This window comes from Bicyclus anynana, chromosome 4 (assembly GCF_947172395.1).
Source record: "Bicyclus anynana chromosome 4, ilBicAnyn1.1, whole genome shotgun sequence".
In the NCBI taxonomy this organism is placed as follows: domain Eukaryota; kingdom Metazoa; phylum Arthropoda; class Insecta; order Lepidoptera; family Nymphalidae; genus Bicyclus; species Bicyclus anynana.
This window is the reverse complement of record NC_069086.1, coordinates 5,192,463-5,215,856: the sequence shown is the minus strand read 5'-3', so window position 1 is coordinate 5,215,856 and position 23,394 is coordinate 5,192,463. Positions and strand designations below refer to the sequence as shown.

At 34.7% G+C, this 23,394-nt stretch overlaps 3 protein-coding genes across 3 annotated transcripts; 2 read left to right on the top strand and 1 right to left on the bottom strand.

Annotated features, from left to right (window-relative positions):
* Positions 1 to 1,009: 1,009 nt before the first annotated feature.
* On the top strand, positions 1,010 to 16,160 carry LOC112052917 (serine/threonine-protein kinase polo). Its single transcript, XM_024092162.2, has 10 exons — positions 1,010 to 1,255; positions 1,557 to 1,781; positions 2,570 to 2,774; positions 3,689 to 3,881; positions 8,265 to 8,491; positions 9,049 to 9,185; positions 9,668 to 9,849; positions 10,683 to 10,816; positions 11,280 to 11,392; positions 12,290 to 16,160. The coding sequence occupies exons 1-10, from the start codon at positions 1,157 to 1,159 to the stop codon at positions 12,494 to 12,496; spliced, it is 1,722 nt and encodes a 573-aa protein (XP_023947930.1). The 5' UTR covers positions 1,010 to 1,156; the 3' UTR covers positions 12,497 to 16,160.
* Position 16,161: 1 nt separating this feature from the next.
* On the bottom strand, positions 16,162 to 19,341 carry LOC112052927 (stromal cell-derived factor 2). The gene is made up of 4 exons (XM_024092173.2): positions 19,181 to 19,341; positions 18,816 to 19,011; positions 17,461 to 17,685; positions 16,162 to 16,769 (listed from the first exon to the last, which is right to left on the bottom strand). Exons 1-4 carry the CDS (start codon positions 19,266 to 19,268, stop codon positions 16,592 to 16,594), a joined length of 687 nt encoding a protein of 228 aa, XP_023947941.1. The 5' UTR covers positions 19,269 to 19,341; the 3' UTR covers positions 16,162 to 16,591.
* A 1,201-nt stretch (positions 19,342 to 20,542) lies between these two features.
* LOC112052925 (steroid receptor RNA activator 1) lies at positions 20,543 to 22,968 on the top strand. The gene is made up of 3 exons (XM_024092171.2): positions 20,543 to 20,754; positions 20,831 to 21,238; positions 21,787 to 22,968. The coding sequence occupies exons 1-3, from the start codon at positions 20,721 to 20,723 to the stop codon at positions 21,939 to 21,941; spliced, it is 597 nt and encodes a 198-aa protein (XP_023947939.1). The 5' UTR covers positions 20,543 to 20,720; the 3' UTR covers positions 21,942 to 22,968.
* The last annotated feature ends 426 nt before the right edge of the window (positions 22,969 to 23,394 follow it).

Below are 23,394 nucleotides of genomic sequence, written 5' to 3'. Positions count from 1 at the left end.
TTTTATATTTCTAATTTGCGCCCATGGGATGCGATACTTTTGCTTAGCGCTAATAGATATCTTTATTGTTTACTACAATAAACAGTGGAGCTACAGGCTTTACGTTAAAAAATTAATTTAAAAAAATCCCGCCCTTTTTTAATATAACCCACAAATACAGAGTATTTAAACCAAAACCATCGTGAATTTTTCCATAGACTATCAAGGTTATCTACACAGTGCTCAAAGGCTCAGACTAATTACTTATGGACTATTATCGCACTCAAATTCACGAACAAAATTGTTTGTAATTTTGTAAGGAAAATGAGCATATAAATAAAAAAAAATTAAAAAATAGGTACATATCTTATACTTAACTTGAAGTTTTACTGTTTAGAAGTTTTGTATAGTAGTTTAGAAGTTTTACTAGAAGATCGTCTGGTTTTACACCATTGAACTACAGATAAATGTATTTTTAAGGAGCTCTTGAACTGACGAACTCGATTATAACTATGAAACATCGATTTTATAGAGTCAATTTTTATAACAGTATTAGATCGTTAATAACATCCTTTGACAGAAAAGTAACGTCTAGCGAGGCAGGTCCATATGTAATTAGACTGAGACACAGTGTGGTCATTTGGGTAACCACCTCAGAAGAGTCATATATTTATTTATCATCATTATTTGTTATAAAAAATATTATTTATATAAAATATAGTAAAAAAAATTAAAATCTTCTATACCAAGGAAAAATTATACATGTTTCTGCGTCAAAAATAATATCTCTTAACTACGGCAAAATAATGTGCTCTAAATTTCAAAGTTGTAAACAAGGTATCCAGGTGTCTCAGAAGTTTTTTTCTTAACTAAAATAGGAAAAAACAACAAAATTCGTGCAGGAATATTTATTTTAGTTAAAAGTTCCTCTGAGAAACAGGAGTGATATTAATGCCATAGACAAACCTCCACGGCGTTAGGACTGCTACGATTGGTCAAATTATTGCTGTTCAAAAATTGTTTGAGCAACTGCCGTTTTGCTGCCATTCATTTTCAAACGATTTTTACCGTTTGTTGTTTGAAATCTTCTTTGTGAATTTGTTAGAACTCGTCAATACATTTACTCGTATAATTAACATTTTATTTCATTTTAATTTATATTTTAAGTTTATTTATAATGACGTCAATCAAAGAAGATGAAAAGAAAGAGATTCCTGAAATTATCCGTGATCCTCAAACACATTGCGCTTACCAAAGATTGAGATTCTTTGGAAAGGTAAGATATGAGTTTTCATTACAATTATCTTGTTTAAAGTGATTTTGTTTCGTTACGAACTTATTTCTTTGTAATACACTTTAAACTAATGATATTAGGGCATGAAATTATAAGATTTTCTTTGATTAATTATAAGATGTAACCGTTACACTTTACTAAAGTTTTAATAAACTTCTAGCTTTTATTAATGAATTATCGTTTATTTATTCTTCTTATTTACTTTAACACAAAGTCCAAAATTGTTCTAAAACCAGCAATATCAATTATTTTTTTATTTGCTTACCTTGATTTCTGTATTCAGGGTGGATTTGCAAAATGCTACGAAATACAGGACCAGGCCACACACAAAGTGTATGCCGGCAAAATAGTGTCAAAAAAACTGATGGTGAAATCAAGCCAAAGAGACAAAATGTCCCAAGAGATCGACATACATCGCTCACTGAGGCACAAACATGTTGTTGGCTTCCACAGCTTTTTTGAGGACTCCCAGAACATCTATATCATACTGGAGCTCTGCAAGAGAAGAGTAAGTATGACTGTCTTTATTAACCAAGTTTTAGTGACCTATACAAAGCCTCCGCCCCATGTAGAACACCAGACTTATGGTATATTTGAATCTGTAGACCACTAGTAAGGCATTACCGACAATGTTACTGACACCAAGGGCTCAATGTGCTATCCTGTCACTTAATAATATGCCACCATCTTCCTACTCCAATTTATGTTGAGAAATTTTAGGAGAATGAAAATCTCAATATTTTATACCCAGGACCTCATTATCCTTATTCTTAGACGAGTTGAAAACAAAACAGGTAGGAAAAGTAGGAAGGTAGTGGCATATGTCAATGCCACTACCTCAACCTCTTGTACGTACTTCAACCTCTTTTTATTGAGAATTTTTAGGAAGAAGGTAAAACTTAACATTATATACCCAGGACCTCATTATCCTTATTCTTATAGGAGTTGAAACAAAACAAATGGCAGTCTCGTAGTAGTTAAGTTGTGTTGTTGTTTATTATGTGCCAAACTATAGTACTCTCCAAACACAAGACATGTACAAATACATATGCCAGTGGGGTATATCTGCACAGTTTGGTACAACTTCAGACTGAACTAGAAGTCCGGTGCATTTAACTTAACTTTGTATACATTCAGATGCACATAACAATTTATTAACAAACTCAAAATGTTAATATAAATCAAAATTTCTTTTGAAATAACAAAGTCGTAATAATTGAAGCATTGTTTTTGAGTTGATTATATTTCTGGATAATAGATGTTATCTTTTTAATACAAATATTCTTTATCAAACAGTCTATGATGGAGTTGCACAAGCGTAGGAAAGCTATCACGGAGCCAGAGACCAGATTCTACATGCACCAGATTTTATTGGGAGTCCAGTATTTGCACAGCCAAAGGATCATACACAGGGATCTCAAACTCGGGAATCTGTTCCTGGATGACGATCTTCACGTTAAGATTGGGGACTTTGGCCTTGCGGCTAAAATTGAATATGAAGGTATGTAAAAATGCAAACTTTATTCATTAACTATTAAAATGCAGATATATTTTTTTTTTTAACTTTTAATTGTTTTTTCTTGTAGGATTGCAATTCATACTAATGTGTCTCTTGATGTTTTATTGTTGGGTTTGCACCAGTGTAGAATTGCTTATAAAGTTTTCTTGTAGAATGCCTCTTATCTTTGGTCAAGATGTTAGTACGTATGGCTGAGGAACACAAAATTGTGGGTTTGCATTCCACAATGAAAACATTGGATTTTTGTTCTTTCCAATTCCCAGTAAAGTAGTAGAGAAGTTGGTTGGTGGTGTTTAGTTAGCATGGTTATGGATACCAATCATTATATCATCATTATCAACTTATTTTATTGGCATCCCTTATATTAGGAGGGAATAGGATATTTCCATAACCAAGGGATTATTACAAAATTAAACATTATCACTCTGAGCTCGCTAACCCATGTTTGAGCAGTATAATGGATACAAACACCATATCCCATAGGAGAGAAATCTTATATAGGCCTGTCTTTTTTTTTTAAACTTTACAAGTAGACTAAAGACTACAATCTCACCTGATGTGAAGTGATGATGCAATTTAAGATGAAAGCAAGCTAACTTGTTAGGAGTATAAAATCCACACCCCTTTTGGTTTCTACACAATATCATACAGGTACGCTAAATCACTTGGCGATACGTCTTTGCCGGTAGGGGGGTAACTAGCCACCAGCCAGACCTGAACCAGTTAAAAAAACCTCAATTAGCCCTGCTGGGGATCAAACCCAGGACTTCTGTCTTGTTGTCCAGGACTTCCGTCTTGTAAATCCACCGCTCTTACCTCTGCGCCACAGTGGTTGTCATACTGTCTCCTGTAGTGAGCCATTGAAATAGGTTGAAAATGTAATTATTTTGTTTTAGGAGAGAGAAAGAGGACTTTGTGCGGTACACCCAACTATATCGCACCAGAAATATTGACAAAGACTGGACACTCGTTTGAGGTTGACATCTGGAGCTTGGGCTGCATCATGTACACTCTGCTGGTTGGGAAGCCACCCTTCGAGACCTCTACCCTGCGTGACACTTACAAGAGGATCAAGCTGTGTGAATACAGGTAATATGATTTTTTTTTTTTTTCTTGAACGGCCAATCTGTGATCAGTCCTAAGACTATAAACAAATATGTTGTGAGTGTCTTTGTCACTTTGTCAGGTAATATGATTTAAATGTATTTTAATATGATTTTCTTCTAATAGCTTTTTTACAGTTTGTCTCAGACTGGTCTATTCTAGGTTTTTTTTTTCTTTTCAAGATTTATTACAGTTTTACTTGCTTATTATGTATGTGGTGTATAAATAAAGAGTAAAATATTAGTACTTAATATAAAATAATTATATATTTATGATAACGATATGTTTTATCTTGTAAAAAAATATAGTTACTATTTACTTGTTGTTTTTGAACTTCCATTTGTATTAGGCAGATACTTAAGTGTGTAATAACTTATATGGTTTTCAAAAATTTAACGAAGTACATAATTAGCATACTGTAATAGCTGATCTGGTAGCTAAAAGAGCTTCTAAAATTTACTACCTAATAATTTTATTCATAAATTCTTCATAAACCACCCCTGTAAGTAATTAAAAAAGAACTTGAGGTTTAACTTTTTTTACTAACTAAAATAATATGTTTTTGTCCATTGTAAGTTTTGATTATTCATTTTTTTCATCATTATCAGCCGATAGATGTCCACTGCTGGACATAGGCATCTTGCATGGACTTTCAAGCACAACAGTCTCAAGCCAACATCCAGCGGCTCCCTGCAACCTGCTTGATATCTTCAGCATACCTAGTGGGGGGGTCAACCAACACTGCACTTTCTGATACTTGGGACCCGAACATCCATTGGCTTTTCAAACTATGTGACCTGCCCATTGCCACTTCAGTTTTGCGACTCGCTGAGCTATGTCAGTGACGATTTGTCTGTGGATCTCCTCATTTCTAATTTAATCTCGCAGAGAAACTCCAAGCATAGCAAGCACCATCGCCCGCTGAGCGACTTTGAGCCTTCCTTTGATTATTATTGAGTATAATTTTAATACTTTGGTATATACAGATCTAGATATGTCATATTAGTTAGAAAGATTTCCAGAAGAATAATTAGGTTAAAAGCATCTTGAACAATATCTTTTTTTTTATTAAGTTTTTAAAATTTTACACAGACTGTGTAAGGAGTAGGACAATGATAGTGCACCAGACCGGGTTTGAACCCAGTACCTCTCAGCTCCTTAATTGTGGAGCTATTGATAATTGATGAAGATTCAGCGACATACTTCATAGATGCAAAAAATTCTACCATTGTGAAAACTACAAATCCTACAACAAACAAAAAAAATCCTTTTTGTATAATTTGCATGTGTACTGCCTACCCTAATTGAAGTACTTGTGCACGCTTGACAATGATGGAATATAGTGAATATTCTTTTGTAGTGAAGGGGTAAAGCTTGCTCTGCACGCGTGCTTCTCTGGGCCGTGGAGCAAGCTCGGTGCGAGATACGCTGAGGCTGTTATTCACGATAACACGCTCAAACAACGCTACAGGTTCTGAACATGTGATAATGGTGATGGAACCTAAGCTGTGCTGTTAGCAAGCCATTTAGTTATGTGATATCTGTTGCTTTGGGTCGCAAAATGTTAAAAATGTTATAAATGGACATTTATAACAGCTCACACATACATACGTAGTCACTAAATGTTTTTTTTATTTGTATTTAACACTAGCGGACGCTCGTGACTTCGTACGCGAGAAATTCATGTAATTTTTCCGGTATAAAACGTAGCCTATATGTTGCTCTATGGCCTCCTATAAACCAGTGAAAGTATCTTTAAAATCTGTACAGCCGTTTCTGAGATTAGCCCAAACAAATAAACAGACAGACAGACAAATATTTTTAAAAAAGCTTGTACCACCACCACACCACCATATTCGGCTCACTGCTGAGCTAGAGTCTCCTCTCACCAGTCCACCACGCTGGCCCAATGCGCATTGGCAGACTTCAAAAATGCAGAGAATTAAGATAATTCTCTGGTATGCAGGTTTCCTCACAATGTTTTCCTTCACCGATTGAGACACATGATATTTAATTTCTTAAAATGCACACAACTGAAAAGTTGGAGGTGCATGCCCCGGACCGGATTCGAAACCCCTCCGGAATCGGAGGCAGAGGTCATATCCACTAGGCACAATACCGTACCTATATATGTTGCTATTGTGTACCTGTACCTATATGTGTGGCTATTGTGTTAATAACTATAGTTATTTGATAAAACGTAGTTATTTTGATATCACAGACATACTTCAATTTTATTTGTGTATGATCAATATAGGCTTCATGCTCGTAGCAGCAGCAGGTTAACTAGAAACAAGTACTGCAAGTTAAACCTAACCATCACCTGACGTTTCCTGCCTGTCAATTAGTTGCATACTCGAGATACAATAATTGACTATTAATAGTCAATTCAATTCAATCAAAAATTGAATTGAATTGACTATTAATAATAATATGACAAAAGGTATCACACACTCTTGTGTGTATGATCTAAAGCAACATCATTAGTAGAAACCGCTTTGTTTAATTATTATTTAAATGAATGCGGAAGAGGCATGTGACCGGTGGCGTGCACTTCATACATGCAAACATGTCTTGCCTACCCTGTCGAGTCCTTATAAAACTGTATCAGAGAATGAATTTTCCATTTTCTGCCTTAGTTAAAAACCTTGTACACGCCACTGCATGTAACATCAACACCTGTTGACAAAAAAAAAAATGTTTAGCCAACCAATCACAAACAGATGACATAATTTATAACATGTTTCTGCTTTGCTGGTACTCCTCTAGTTTCATACACAAACGCGCCTGACTATACACCTTATCACTACAACTAAATCCCAAGTCTACATTGAATATAGTACAGATATAACTTTACCAAACACTATGCTTATGTTTAAATGTGAATGTATTCATCTGCTAACATTTTTTGTTCAGTGTGTTATTCGTTCTCATTCATCATTAATAGCCTGTTTTAACGGCCCACTGCAGGGCTAGGCCTCCCTCCTTGTACGAGCGGGGATATGGAACTTAGACCCACCACGCTGCTACAATGCAGGCAGTGATGTCATCATCATCATATCAGCTGATGGACGTACAACTGCAGGTCATAGGCCTTTTGTAGGGACTTCCAAAAATCACGATCTTGTGTATATTAACAGTGATAATAAAAATAAAATAAAACCCCATCAAAACTCCTCTTTATTCAAAGCCACATAGACCGACCACAGGAAATTTCTATAAGATAGTTCAGTGACCTCTCATCTATTTATTTGTTTTTTTTTTAATTATTAACAATGTTGATAATACAAAACACTATTAAAAAGTTACGTCACATCACAGCATCACAATGGTACTTGATGTCACTAAAGGAATAAACTTCAAACTAATTATTAACTAATAATGTTGTCAAACACTCCATTTGGTTAAGGTTTAGTGTTAACGTGACGTCATGAAACAGTTAAAATATAGACCATCATGGGCGACAGCGTTTTGGCTCAAAAAATATTTAATAAATGAAAAATTTGTCTCGAATGTCTCGAAAAAATGTGATAATTTTTTTTCAATATAGTAGAATAAACATAAACAATTTAAGAACATTTTTAAAAAAGTGTCAACTAGCCTATTAATGCCATGCATTCTTCAACCTAAGATTTAAGCAAGCCCTTATGCTTCACTACGTAGGTAACTATAAGTATTTAATCTAATGTGTATTGGACCAAAGGTCAAAAAATACATATATGCTTTTACGCCTAATAGACATGGTCATTATTTATCACAATACATCATTAGAAACCAAAGTAGGTAAACCACATAGTGATGAATATTACTAATACAAGTTAATTTGAAAGTTGTAACCAAAGTGAAGGTATTCTAAAGTGAGTGTGAACTGTTTAGTGCCAATTTTCATTCAGATTCAATTTTAGCAAATCATACTTACTAATACTGTAAATGTGAAAGTGTGTATGTCTGTCTGTCTGTATGTTTGTCGGTCTTTCACGGAAAAACGGAGCCACGAATTGACGTGATTTTTTAATTGTAGATAGTTGAAAGGATGGAGAGTGACATAGGCAAATTTTTGTCTCTTTGTAACCCCCCACTTCAGGTCCAAACTGGAGAAGAGTTGCATTAGAGAGAGAGCAGTAGAAGTCGCTGGAGGAGGCCTATGCCGAAAGGCACACTATGTTAAGATATATTCTTTAAAAAAAAAATTAAAACAAAGTGTATTATATATAATATTGTAATTTCTTAACACAGAATAAAGGGCTTATTATTATTATTATTATATAACCCCCCACTTTCCTAAAATAAGGATAGGGAAGAATTGCCTATAAGTAAAAGCGAAGCTCGACCGGGTCCACTAGTACTTTATCAATATTATTTTTATAGGATCCCATCGTCTCTTCGCAAGCCAGCAGCGGCTATGATAGTGCTGCAGCTGCAATCCGTCCCAGCGAAGCGTCCGCCAGTCGACAAACTGCTCCAGCACGAGTTCTTCACATCGGGCATCATGCCTGCTGCCCTGCCTTTATCTTGCCTCACCACCGCTCCCAGGACCGACCAGCTTGAGGGTCTCAGCTTACACAGACGACCGCTCTTTGAAGTCAGGAACAATGGTATGTAACCTTTTATTAGCACCCATTCTGTAGTTTACGAAGTTGTAATAGTTATAAATATGGTATTACAATACTGTCATAATGACCTTCACCCATCTGTTTAATGGATGAAAAAGTGTTTCATATCATTTATTTAGTACTAGCACATGCCCGCGACTTCGTCCGCGAGGACGTGAATGTAAACTTTCAACCCCTATTTCACCACTTTAGGGGTTGAATTTTAAAAATCACATTTTATAGTCAGAGGTCTACCCCTACCTCTTTTACCCGTGGTGAAGGAAAGACACTAGTAACTCTACAAATGAAGAACTTCCTATACAAACTTTGAACTCCTATTTCACTCCCTTCTATTTTTATTTTATGGTCAAAAAGTAGCCTGTTTTTCTCCAAGGTCCCATTTATCATTATACCAAAATTCATTTTGTTCGATTCAGCCATTTAGTTAGTTTAAAGTAAATTTTTTACTTAAATATATTTATATTGATAAGCTGCCATGAAAAATACCAGTTAATCTAATAGGCTACATAAAAAATGTATAAGCAATTGGTCACTTACAGAGAACATTATGGCAGTAGATTCACCGATGAAGCGCGGGCCCGGCATGCCGCTGGAGTCGCACTCCGTGGAGCCGCAGTCGCACCGCCAGAACCTCGTGTCGCTGCGAGACCAGCTCCACCGTCTACTCAGCCTGAAGGTAACTGCTCTTTGTCCTTTCCCCCCCCACAAAGTTTTTTTTACTATTTTAAAGAACTACTACTACTAGACATTACTAGTTGAAACTTTATGAGCAACTAAAAATATGATACCTACTTAACCATGGTCAACAACCGCGATTTGCAAACAACGATTTTCTCGAAAACTTTTTTGCATGATGCCGACAGTCAAGTTTATTACGGACTAGGATAGTAAAGCGACAAAAGAACATTGACAGCTGAGCGGTTTTAACAAATTTTGGCAATCTAAAAGTTACTTTTTATTACGTAATTATCGTTATAGAGAGTGGGTGTAACGCTATATAGAGTGTATAGCAAGCAAGCTAAACCAATCATAGCCATTTCATGTCGACGCTTTAGCGAGTTTGACGCTAAACCGAGTGACGTTACACGAACTTTACACTGTATATTTAAACTATATTCATAAATTAAATAAACTGTTAAATTTATTTTAATTACACAGTTAAAGAACCGTCCCGAGTCCCTGAAGGACGATATGAGCGACCCGTCGTCGCAGCCGCTGGTGTGGGTCGGCAAGTGGGTGGACTACAGCGACAAGTACGGCTTCGGCTACCAGCTCTGTGACGAGAGCGTCGGCGTCATGTTCAACGACACCACCAAGCTGATCATGCTGGCTAACGGAGTGTGAGTACACCCCTCAACAACTAGCACTTAGTGCCACTCGACCTATTCAACATAAATGGAAAAAAAATCAAAAATCATTTATTTCAAGTAGGCTAAGTTTACAAGCACTTTTGACACGTCAGTTGACTATTTGTAAAGATTCTACCACCGGTTCGGAAGGTAGGTTCTGCTGAGAAGATACCGGCAAGAAACTCAACAGTTGCTCTTTTGAAAAAGTCATACTTATAATTTACAATTGATAATAATTACTGTTTACATTTCTTATAGTTTTACTTCCTGTGTGACGGTGGAAGCTGATCCAACGGCCTCCAAGCATCTTTATCATTAAGGAACTCATCAATGTTGTAGTACCCTCGACTGGAGAGGGCACAATATGTTGTACTCTTCCATCTGATGTGGAGATCATATTAATTGTTATCATAAATTGGCTGATGCCAATCCATACCAAGCCTAACTTTTACTACTCAACTTTTCTGTCACTGGCACCACTGAAGAGCTCTCATCACATTGTAGACAGTGGCACTTTGGCTAAGTAAAAATCAGTGGTGACACGGAAGGGGGGAGAGTTTCTTTCTCCTCCAGAATTCTGTGTGACTAGGGAAGTTGAATTTTGGGCATGAAATCCCACAGATTTTTTTTTCTGTCTACGGTAGGGGGCTAAGCCCTTTATGGTCACAGTTTGCTGAGTCGTAGATAGAAAAACTGAGTATTTCGTGGCACTACCCTCCGAAGCCCTATTGGCGATCCACTGGACCAATGAGTCACTTCTTGTATTATCGATCCCTTTTACAGCATATACTATGCAGATAACTAAAAAAAATTGTATTTTTCAGGAATGTGCACTACATCAACCGCCAAAGCCAAGAACAGTATCTGACCATGCAAGAGTATCCCCAAGAGCTTGACAAGAAGATGAAACTACTCACCTACTTCAGGCGATACATGACTGAGCATCTTATGAAAGCTGGTAAGATATTGTCTACACACTCACTATTCTGTAGGCCTAAGATAATAGAGAGATAGTTTTTAGTTTTCCATCATACCCTAAGGGTAAAACTTCACTCTAAAGATTCTGCTGTCCATCTGTACCACTATACACAAATGTACAATAAAAAACAGAAAAAAAAAATATTTAGGGTGGCGCCAATGGCAACAACAGTGGTTTTTAGCCGTTTTTATAAATAATGGTTCTGCAATAGTTTGTGCGCGAATCCAACTCGCACTTTACCGATATTTATTTTTAACCGACTTCAAAAAAGGAAGAAGTTCTGAACTTGTCGCACATGTTTTTCTTTTAATACAGTCCCGACTAGTTGGAGGGGATGGGAATTTAGTCATATTAAAAAAAAGATAATATGGTAAAAATTCTCTTAAAAAAATATATCGACTGTAGTTGTCCTTATTATAGTATTAACTGTTTAATTTGCCAGGCGCCTCGATCAACGTAAGAGAGACTGACGGGCTGTCGAGATTGCCGCACTTGCACCAGTGGTTCAGGACCAACGTCGCCGTCATCATGTACCTGACTAATGGAACTTTACAGGTTAATTGGTTTTTTTTATTTATTTAGATATGTTTTTTTTTTATTCTCTACAAGTTAGCTCTTGACTACAATGTCTGATGTCTGATTCCATTCTATGATGGAAGCGGGCTAACTTGTTAGGAGGAGGATGAAAATCCTTTCGGTTTCTACACGACATCGTACCGGAATGATGAATCGCTAGGCGGTACGTCTTTGCGGATAGGGTGGTAACTAGCCACGGCCGAAGCCTTCCACCAGCTAGACCTAGACAAATACCATAGAAATTCGATACGCTGCGGACAACCCACAGATTATGTCTACATAAGGCATAGATAGACATACATATACGTAGCACTCCGAGCATAGCTCGCTCCATAGCGTATTGAGTGACTCTAGCCAGACTTACATCTAAAATCATCATCATCAATAACAACCCATATTCGGCTCACTATTGAGCACGAGTCTCGTCTTAGAATGAGAGGTGTTAAGACCAATGTGGATTGGCAGACTTCACACACATAGAGAATTAAGAAAATTCTCAGGTATCCGGTTTCCTCACAATGTTTTTCCTTCACCGTTTGAGACATGTGATATTTAACTTCTTAAAATGCACACAACTGAAAAATTGGAGGTGCAAGGCCCGGACCGGATTCAAACCCACGCCCTCCGAAATCGAAGGCTGTATATACACTATGCTTTCGCGTCTCTAAAATAAATATTGATTATGAAACACGGCTAAAACTCACGTAATATAAGATCGCAGTATGCCCGCCTAGTTTCGAACCCATACGGGGCCCTTAGTTATGAGCTGGTTCTTAAAACGCGGCACAATTCTAACTATAGGTGTTTCACAATCAATTAATATGAATAACACTCACAATAGTTTAATTTCTAAAATGAATATTCTTAAATTTCCAGATAAACTTCCAAGACCACACGAAAATCATCCTCTGCCCATTGATGCAAGCAGTGACTTACATTGACGTGGACAAGAACTTCCGAACATTCCGGTTCAGCACCATTGAGGAGCATGGCTGTGACAAAAAGCTGTACGAAAACTTACAATATGCTCTGGAGAAACTGAACAGTGTTTTGGACAACAAACTGAACCTCCAGCTGCAGTAAATTTACAGTATTTGATGATTCAATGTGTGTATGATGATTAAATGAATTCATTTCTAGTGTAAAAGACAATGGGAGAGATATTTTTTGGACGGCATAATGCTATTGTGCGACATAAAAGAGTACAAGTTAATAAAAGTGGAACTCATAAACTTGGTGTGGCAACACCACACTTACTGTCATTATAGAGCAACCAAAAATTATTGATAGTTTTATCAGATTATTAAAATAATAGTGGAAATTCGGTTAATTACCAGATAAATTAAATCTTCAATCTCATCTCATTTAGATGATTTTATCAAAGTAAATCATCTAAATGAGATGACTTTAATAAAAGTAAATAATGAAATCAGCTGTCTTAGCACCTATTACACATGCTTACTTCTAGGCCAGAGTGTATTATTTTTATTATTATGTATTTGTTTATATTAGAAAATAATAATAATTTCAACAATTATCTTGTTTAAAATAAGTACATAACATTACCTATGTATACTCAGAGGCTCAATTATCCTAAATCAAAAATAATTTATTTCAAGTAGGCTCAGTTTACAAGCACTTTGACACGTCAGTTGACTATTTGTAATGATTCTACTACCGGTTCTGAAGACAGGTTCTGCTGAGAAGAAACTCAAAAGTAGCTCTTTTAAAAAAATCCGCCCAGTTTAATATACTCGCGTCATATTAAAGTGAGTATATATAATGAAATGTCAATTATTATCTAGTTTCAAGGTATTTACAATCCCAAGTGGATGACAGAACACAGGGTTACCCTATGAACGACTACAGCACTCTCATTTATTTTCAACTCTTTTACGTCGCACTATAGTGTAAAAGACAATGGGGAAGATATTTTTTGGATGGCGTAATGCTATTTATTTATATTGATGTTGTTTTTTATAATTGCAAGCTCTGAATACTTTACTGGGTTTATTTAAACAACATTCAACCCTAATTGAGGTATAGATTTCCTAATACATAACTTTATTGACAATGAGCCTCAAAAGCCTAGTTTACCCCATATGTCATTCATTTTTGTCATGGCAACCAAGGCATATTTACATAATTTAATTAATTATAAATCTATAACGGACTGTAATGCAATGTCTATAAAACTATTTACCCAATGTTACAAACGTACAAATACTTTAGGTTGTAGAATGTTACAACAAAATAGACTTTTAACTGACATGTACTGAAAAAAAAATGTTTACTAAACATCGATCGAAACAGCGACCAAAAAACGTCCCCACTCAATGAGTGCTGAACACAACTTCTTGGCACTCGATTGAAGTAGTCGCATTTGCAAATTCAACCTTAAACTCAATCCTTAGGGTTGAATTTGCTCTGAATTTGGGATTTTATTGAATATTGACTTGGACTATATTTAAAGGCCTATAGGTATAATTTTCTTTACCAATAATTCTAAAACTGTCAAAGCAAAATTGGCCAGTTTTTAAGTGAAATTTTATACATGATTGTCCTTTTATTATAAGAGGTCAACGCAAAAAGAGGGATGTTATAAGTTTGACGTCTGTCTGTCTGTGGCACCATAACTGCCGAACAGATAGTGTTTTTTTTTTTATTAATGGTGACTTATGTGCGAGTGTCCTTTTAGAAATCTTTGATGAAAAGCGGTTGAGCTGTTGTGGGGGTTGAACATGGGTAAGAATAACTGAATGTCTGCAAATATACTCAAGTGAGGTAGGTATATTTGCAGGCATAGTAAATGAAAACGCACTGAAAGAGAATAATGATCTCTTAATTGAAAGTGTTCTTAGCTTCGTTTGATGAGAAAATTGGGACATGAAAATTAGGCAATCAGCGATTGTTCATATTGTAATAAAAATGAACAATTTTCTTTGATCCGGCTCACGTATGTCATAGAAATAGAATTTCTGTCATCAATCATCATCTAAGATAATTTCATGACCTTCAGGGGTTAATTCCAAATTTCAGCCAAATCCAGCCTGTCATATATCCATACATAATAATTATACAAATTTTCGCGTCTATAACATGGCAGCCACTGACGATCGGCATGATGTCATGCAAATCGCGACCAACACAGCTTTATTGGCTGTCAAATCGTTAGCGCTACAGGCATGTGAGCGTACTTGATCGTCAGTGGCCGACTTTACTGGAATCAATCTCAACACGTTAATGTTGTTTCGCTCCTTTATATAAATATTAACCCAAACTAGAACAGTTAAAATGTTTACAGGCATGCTTTTTCCTAGTTATTAATTATTATTATTATTTATTAGAGCTATTTTCTGAATCATTTTGTTTCAACACAGTTTTCCTTTCTGTTTCTACTTACGTTTATTTTTAGTGATTTATTATATTAACTACTTTTGATCATAATTGACTTGATTGAATTGTAACTTTTCGTAAATAAATCACTTTCAAAAGATTTCTTGCGTTTTGTAAGCACATTGTACTTTTAACAAATATTATGTGGCATTTGAACATTATCTGTGAGAGGTTGCGAAGCAATGGTTTGTTGGTAAACGGGTTCCTATGCCACACGCCTCCTGCAGTATCTTTTAGTTTACGCTAAGGCTATGCTGTATTGCTGCATATTCCTATGAAGTTAAACCAATACCAACTTGACTGCATCTCAGATCAAGTCAAGCATTAACTCTGTGATAAAAAGTCTCCCTATTTTCACTACCGGGCCAGACAGGTTATGAAGCTTCGAAGTATACACAATTATTAATAGACTTGTCATAAAATGCATGTCACAATTATTTATATTCTTGTAAAAATTTAGGACATTCTGTTTATGCTTTAGCTATTAGTGGCAATTTAATTTCAAAAACCTTTGTATTTGTACCATTAGGTCATCACATAGTATGACTATAATATGTGCCTTTAGGACAGTGAGTAATTGCTTCTGTGACATTAATTATTGTGAAGTATAGCTTGGCATATGCGTTCGTAACGATACCCCGCGAGGAGGGTAGCGATGTTCCGCGCGCACGACTACATACCCGCGCAGTCCTTCCCTCAGCCTCGCGCGTACGACCTCACACCCGCGCAGTCTTTTCCTCCGTCGCCACTCTTTGGTTGTGATGGGTCGAAAAAGCAATATGTAGACGTGTATCTTGAACAGAAACATCTCACTGTCGTAGAATAAATATTACTTAATACATTCAAAATTTTAGTTTTCATATTTTGTTAGTTTGACGATACCTAAGAAATATTTGCACCATGACTTAAATGGCTGGATGCAAAACATTGATTTGTATTGTTTTATTTAGTTTTATAGTTATTTTTAACAATTTCCTTGCTTCAATAGCATCATATGCCTATAAGAAATATATGAATTATATTTTCATGGTGAGATTTTTATATATATGTATACTTCTTACTGTCTTGATTGGATTTCAATGTGTAAATCTTTTTTCCATCATGGAATCATCAAATATTTAATTATAAAAGCTATAAATATATTTTTTAATATATTATACAATTAACAATATTATTATGTAATAGTTTTAAATTGAAAAACATATATTATGTATTTTATAACAAAAATAATTTCTCAGTATTACAAATTGATGCTCTTGAAGCACTGTAGGTTTGTTAGTAGTACATTTCTCTATGATGTGTTAGAATTGTGAACATATCATTTGACAATAAACTTAAAATAAAAAAAAAACTGTTTTTCATTGACTGTTTATTGGAATTTCATTTATTAAACTATAAATAAAAACCAAGATGTGACATTTCTGTAGCTTATATCAGGTATACATAACTAAAAATTAATATTTGTGTAAGGGACAATAGTTGATATTTCCAACTACATAATTTAATGCATTTACAGCCATAATATTAGAAGAGAAAATCTGTCTCTTGATAATATTTAAATAAAAACAATTGATTCTATATTTAGGTGGAGGTGAAAGTAAACCTCATCATTTATCACTGTTCTATAAAAAAAAATTCATCAATCAAATAAATAACTGTAAATATGTTAAGATCTTATAATAATAATAAGACTTCATCCATAATCAAGATAGGTACAGCTAATTATATTATAGGAAATCACAATTTATACAAAACACCTAATATTTTATTATACTTGCACAGTTATAACTCTGTGTGTATAATTTGTGCTTGTTGGTGAGGTAGTAAGTCACTGGGGTGGACAAATAAACCCTCTTGTGACTGCCAGTCAGTGTATGCTCCATACTGTGATGATACTCCTACAATCTCTCCTTGACCACTGATGGGCCTGCCAAAGGTTCTGCCAGAGCCAGCCAGATATCTGAAAGTAGATAAGGTAGATTAAATATAATCTTACAATAATGGAAAATTATTATTTTTCCCAATACAAACTATTTTTTAATTAGGCAGTGTTATTAGTATGTAGAATTCAAAGAGCACAATTTGATTAATTTTGATTAGCTAGCAGAGCCCTACAGTTTAAATGTAGTTCCTGTTCCTGTGAGAATCATCATTATCAACCCATATTTGGCTAACACACAGCCACAAGACCTCTTAAAATGAGAGTGGTTAGGCCAACACTGGCCCATTGCAGATTGGCAAACTTCACACACATATAGAATTAAAAAGATTCTTAGGTATACTGGTTTCGTCGCAATGTTTTTCCTTCACCGTTTGAGATATCTGATATTTTATTTCTCAAAATGCATGTGACTGAAAAGTTGGAGGTGCATGCCTCGGATATGAACTTACACCCTTTGGAATTGGTGGCAGAGGTTATATCCCCTAGGCTATGGCCTGTGGGGGTATACAGGGATAAAATAGAACCTATGTTCATCAGGTACAAAATAGGATTATAGTGGTGGATACAATTTTTCAAATTGGCCCAGTAGTATCATTGCCTATTTAATGCAAACAAAGTATAAACCATTCCTCTTTTAATATTACTATAGAAGTATAAATATTAAAGAAATATACATATTATTAACAAAAAAATTGAAAAATGTGCTTACGCTGCAGTATCAACATGTCTTAGTTTCACAGGTGTATCTCTTCTCCAGAAGTCATTGTTGCAGACAACAGTCCAGTTGTCTCCACTGTCTCCTTCTCCGTTCTCATCACCATAACATGAGACCTCTTGGTTGCCAGATAGTGGGGATGAGAAGTAATGTGAATGTAAGTTTTTCTTTGTAGATACATGTTGTAGTCTTATATTGGAATTACATTTTATTGGAGCCCTGAAATTGCATTATATAATTTAATTTTTACCATATTTTTTTATATACATGCCATGACATATCTCATGAAAAGAAACGACATAAGTCGACAAAATTGATATATCATTCCCTTACATCGAAACACAACAAAAGAGATGTTTCGTGCTATTGGTCTACAGTAGACTTTAGAATTATGTCATCTCTGCACTCATGAAAACATACATGAGATTTATAAGACTTAAAGTGCTTCTCAGATAGTATGGGTACAGTGACAGTTGCCTTATGACGTTCATAATAAGTACTATTATTGTAAATCGCAGCAAACTTTCAAGAGTGAAACCAACTGTCACCATACCCATGCTAACTGAAAAACACTATAATACTGCATATTAGCATTCCATGGATTCAATATGTGGGTGTTTTTTTGTGGACGGGGTTCATCATGTAACCCAATGATTTGATTTTATTGTGTGATTCAATAAGAAACTGTAACTAACAAGTGCTGTTCCTATTGCCTCACCACAAGTATAGCAACATTTTTGAATGGTTGTACTAAAATCTTACTCTAAATTTAATAGTGAAGTGAACTGAAATTGTAATGATTAACCTGCATATAATATTTTTTTTACCCCTACAAGTTAGCCCTTGACTACAATCTCACCTGATGGTAAGTGATGATGCAGTCTAAGATGGAAGCGGGCTAACTTGTTAGGAGGAGGATGAAAATCTACACCCCTTTCGGTTTCTACACGGCATCATACCGGAACGCTAAATCACTTGGCGGTACATCTTTGCCGGTAGGGTGGTAACTAGCCACGGCCGAAGCCTCCCACCAGCCAGACCTGGACAAATTAAGAAAATCTCAATCTGCCCAGCCGGGGATGATAATACCACTGCGCATACCACTGCTCCACAGAGGCCGTCAAAAATATAAATATAAATATATAGGAATAATCCTGTATATTACATTCAGGATTCCTGTATGAATATTCTGTAATGTTCCTCCAACTAAATAAACAAGCTATTTTTAATTGAGACAGGTAATTCTTGAGATTAAATTGTTCTAATTTAGAGAATCTTTTTAAAAGAGACTTTCATTTCAAGTCACTACTTAAGTGAATAAATATATTGTTAGATAAAACAGCATTTACCCTCTTTTACAAGTTTCGTCTTTAGCAGCTCTCACTAGCCAGTGACTGTTATTGTCGTCGGTCACGTCGACAGCGGTCACAGACTGCTGCCCCGAGCCAGATCCATACTTCACATCATGGGAATGAAGTCGCAACTTCAAATCTGTATTTAATAACTTTAATATCGAGCCACACGTTACATATTCGGCCCTTGATCCTATAAAGATAAAATAATTAATTTTCCATTCACGAAAAATCTATAAGCCATTTATTATCCCTGATCCTCCCCTAATATAAGGCCACGTAATTGTTAACATGGACACAAATGTGAGATAAACAAATGCTTCAATGAAAAGATATTGGATTTAAGTTAAACTCTTATTTACCTTCGGCCACTTGAACAGCCCATAAAGAAACTATTGATAATAACTTTATAAAATGAAAATTGTTAATGAAAATCTTCCCAAAAATCATTTTTCCGCTTTTCACTATTCACTTTCAGTGCGAAATTAAAATCAAATACAAAAATTGCACAGACGTCAAATAAAGATTGAAAATCCGATTTGTCACATAATTGTCATTGTAATTTCTGGACGTGACAATTTTGAGTTTAAGATTTCGTTCGAAAATATAATTTATAACTCAAAATCAAAATTGTAATATTTTTAGTTTTTAGCTAAAATACTTAATAAGCGCATAAGGACATATTTATAATAGTTCGCGGACAATTTGTTGCGGAACAAAAAACAAACGAAAATCTGATATAGTGCGACTGCGACTTAAAAGAATAGAAGTTAGTAAAATGGAACTAAAAACTCGCTGTGTGTAACACCACAATTTACTGACATTATCACAAAGATCTGTCATTATAGAGAAACCATTAAATAATGATAATTTTATCAGATTATTAAAATTTTAGTGGAAATACGGATAATTACCTGACGAACACAGATAAATAAGAATAATAGGCAGATAGAGCGCACGGAACACGCCACGTGATCTGTGGCACACGGTTTTGACTATCGTCTGTGCAGACTGCAGAATGTCACTGTCACTTATTAATTTATTTGTCAATGTTTGTCACATTGCTGTCAACAATTCGACATAATATACAGTGTTGCCAGAAGGTTACTTTTGTAACCTTTTAGGTGATTTTTTGACTGCATTGGTAACTTTTAGGTTACATTAATAAAAAGGTTACTTTTACGTGATATTTCGGAATTTTTAGAATTAACTTACAATTTCGTATATCAAAAACAGAACGGTCGTTAAATCAAGAAATGCGGACAAATGCTCAAAAACTCATCGATGTTTCTGTGTCAATCTCACTATAAATGAAGACGTTACAATTGACGTTGCGAAATAAGCAAGTTGCAGTCACATTGAATTTCTTAAAAAAATCAAGTATGAATTTAAGAAATTAACGTCTATTGTTTTTTAAATCCTTGCTCTTTAATTGTATTTTTCTTATCCCATAAGTTAAAGGCAAACAATCAGGGCCTTACTTAAGATGATTCTATTTACGAGTAAAATCTCCTTCGGTTTGTAGTAATTTAGTACTTGGCTACTATTCGTAACAGACAGATATTAAAAAAAAAAAACAAAATTACTTTAGCCCCCAGAGGCTGAAATGGTGGTTTAGCCATGCTGTGGAACGCAAAAAGTAAGAGTAGTAGTAGTCAAAAGGTTACTTTTTACACAAAAAGGTTACTTTTTTAATATTTCGGGGAACTTCTCATAAGATCCAACTGGCAACACTGATAATATAGCAAATCACTATAAATAATTATTTATTAAAAAGTAAAAACTAAGCTTTTTTTATTAGTATTACGTGTTATTATTTTACTTTTAGTGATATTTAAGTTAAACTATAATATTTAGGAAGTTTCTAATCTTATTCACATTACAGTGACTATAATATTAAATATGGAAAATTGCGAAAATGCTACGAATAATAAAGGTAAATGAACGCAACATATTTCTTTCACATATGGCAGTTTAAACAGCTTGAAATGTAATGTAAATTTTTGTTTTAGTGTCATATGACCCTGGTTGGAACGACCCGCCGAGTTTCGCGTACAATGCAAGTCAGCAAACAGCGCCAAATCGGCCACGTAATTTCTTAAACAAAAGGGTAGCATTTCCCTTATCTGGTAACAGTAATACAGTCGCAACACCTCCACCATTTAACTTACCTCCATTGCCCACAACAGTTCTTCCCCCACAAAATACTTCAGAAGCAAAGCATCAAGATGATGTTGTAATAGACAGTACAAGTATGCTCAAAGACGTTAAAGATATATTATTACAATTATTAGAGTCTAGTAGTGAATTAGGTACAAAAGCTGAGAGCATTAAGAAGAAAATATTAATATTGGAGGAAATGTGGTCAACTGGAAAGTTGAATAAACAAATACAAATACAGATGAATGACCTAGCATGCGGTAAGATTTTTTAAGACTATCCAACAATTCTTAGAAACTGGTGAAATCGGGGCTTATTATTTTGTCAGTGTGGCTTGTTGTAAATTAATAGCTAGCTATGATGGAAGTCATATCATTAGATCTGTAGGGGGCATGTGTCTCAATGCCTTATACTAAACTTTAGCTACTGTATAAAGTGGCTCATGAAATTACACTACAATAAAGTATATTAAAATAACCAAGTTAGATTTTTTATTAAATGTGAGCTTATAGAAAAGCTGTATTATAGTGTTAATGATTATATAAACAATAAAAAAGCTTGGCAATTAAATGCACTACATGACTGGCTAACTATAAAATGGTGATAAAATAAAAAAGAAAAAACCTAGCTGGGGCTCTTCTCGGACCAAGGCGTGTTTGGAACCCTCGTAACTTTAATTTTAAGTTTTCTTCTTAAAAAGAATGCATTACAAACTGCTTGAGTGGTCTTATTGTTATATATTTTATTTTAATTATAAATTTTACTTGAAAAATGTGATTAATTTCCTAATTATGTCTAATCTTTTCAGCCCTCAGGGATGACAATCCAAGTAAAGCAGATGAAATCCATAAAGCTCTGATGGTTGATCACGTAAGCTCAATATCAACCTGGATGCCAGGAGTTAAGCACCTTATTTATCATTGCATAGCTAAATCAGAGCTATTAGCTATAGATAAAGAATAACAATATGTATTGACTGAAGTGTTTTGGTACTATTTTATATTAATTCACTTGCATATGATGTATATAAGTTTAAAATCTACTTTTGTTTGTTTAAATCATTTGTATAATTCTTATTAAACATACATATACTGTGTATGAAAATTTCATTTACATATAAGTATTTTAAAAGCTTTTTGTATAAAGTTTTCTAAAATTGTTATGTCCAATCACTGTTGTAGTAAATAACAGTGCAGTGCTGCTTGCCTCACTTATATGTTTGAGACAGTATGGTTAAAATGTTCCAAGAAAATAACTATAAGTGTTAGGTCATGGTTACATTTTTTATCTTTAATGCATTTAGAGAGAGACATATATCTTAGCATTCCATGGATTCACTGTGCGGGTGCCGAGTCCATTGTGGCAGAGAGAACTCCCAGCAGAGCTCTGGAATTGTGACCAGTGGATAGGCCTTCAAAATTCCTTCTCCAATTTAGGCAAATGATGAGTCATCAGGGTTAGGCAGCAAGCATTTGCATCTATAAAGGACCATTGGACGAATCTATTGATATCCGTGACAGTTAACTCCCCTTCTCCACTCCTGTTGTTCTCCCTACTTAGCCAAATTTGATGTGATCCTAAAAGAGCTTTGGATTCCCATTCTAATACAGAACTTGCTGCAGATTTTGTAAGGCCAATTTGCAAATTATTTGTGTATACTTTATGTACCAAAAAAAATATATTGTCCAAAATGATGGCAATGGAGTATTATTTTTGATGTATCAGGCCTAGTCACATTAAGGTGATTTAGTGGTAAGTTAGCTAAGTGTCATAAATTAAATATAATTAATTATACTTTAGTGTTGATGTTGTAATTTTTAAAATTTTATTTTATTACTGAATTTTCTTTGTTTAGTAGCTCTAAGATAGCTGTATTTAAAACTGAACTGAAAAAATTTGGTCTTTTCAATTTAAATGTTGAAAAAATGGACTTGTTCATAATTAAAAAAAAATGTATATAGTATATAAAAATAAAACTCTTTTTGCCTAATGTAAATTGTTTTATTATATGTAAAAAACAATACTATACAAAATACATTTGCAGTTTCAGGTTTAATAATTTTGTTTCATCTATACAAAACTTGTAAATCTATTGTAGTAGTACTTAATGGTCATTTACATTAATTATTTTATTTATTCACATTTCTAAATCGAAATCGATTGTTTCACTAAAGGCTTAAAATCTAATTATATTTATTAATAAGATTTATGAACTACATTATACTTTGACGGCCTCCGTGGCGCAGTGCTATGTGCTGTGGATTTACAAGACAGAGGTCCTGGATTTGATCCTCGGCTACGCCGATCGAGGTTTTCTTAATTGGTCAAGGTCTGGCTGGTGGGAGGCTTCGGCTGTGGCTAGTTACCACCCTACCGACAAAGACGTACCGCTAAATTATCTAGCGTTCTGGTATGA

Bases quoted from the DNA above. Each gene is read 5' to 3' on its own strand.
- LOC112052927 (XM_024092173.2), bottom strand. From the start codon at position 19,268: ATGATTTTTGGGAAGATTTTCATTAACAATTTTCATTTTATAAAGTTA. The intron at 19,012-19,180 runs GTAAATAAGAGT...TTATCTTTATAG, and splicing joins GGCTGTTCAAGTGGCCGAAG to GATCAAGGGCCGAATATGTA. The intron at 17,686-18,815 runs GTAAATGCTGTT...ATGCAATTTCAG, and splicing joins GACGAAACTTGTAAAAGAGG to GGCTCCAATAAAATGTAATT.
- LOC112052917 (XM_024092162.2), top strand. From the start codon at position 1,157: ATGACGTCAATCAAAGAAGATGAAAAGAAAGAGATTCCTGAAATTATC. The intron at 9,186-9,667 runs GTAACTGCTCTT...TTAATTACACAG, and splicing joins ACCGTCTACTCAGCCTGAAG to TTAAAGAACCGTCCCGAGTC. The intron at 10,817-11,279 runs GTAAGATATTGT...TTAATTTGCCAG, and splicing joins TGAGCATCTTATGAAAGCTG to GCGCCTCGATCAACGTAAGA.
- LOC112052925 (XM_024092171.2), top strand. From the start codon at position 20,721: ATGGAAAATTGCGAAAATGCTACGAATAATAAAG. The intron at 20,755-20,830 runs GTAAATGAACGC...TTTTTGTTTTAG, and splicing joins AAATGCTACGAATAATAAAG to TGTCATATGACCCTGGTTGG. The intron at 21,239-21,786 runs GTAAGATTTTTT...TAATCTTTTCAG, and splicing joins GATGAATGACCTAGCATGCG to CCCTCAGGGATGACAATCCA.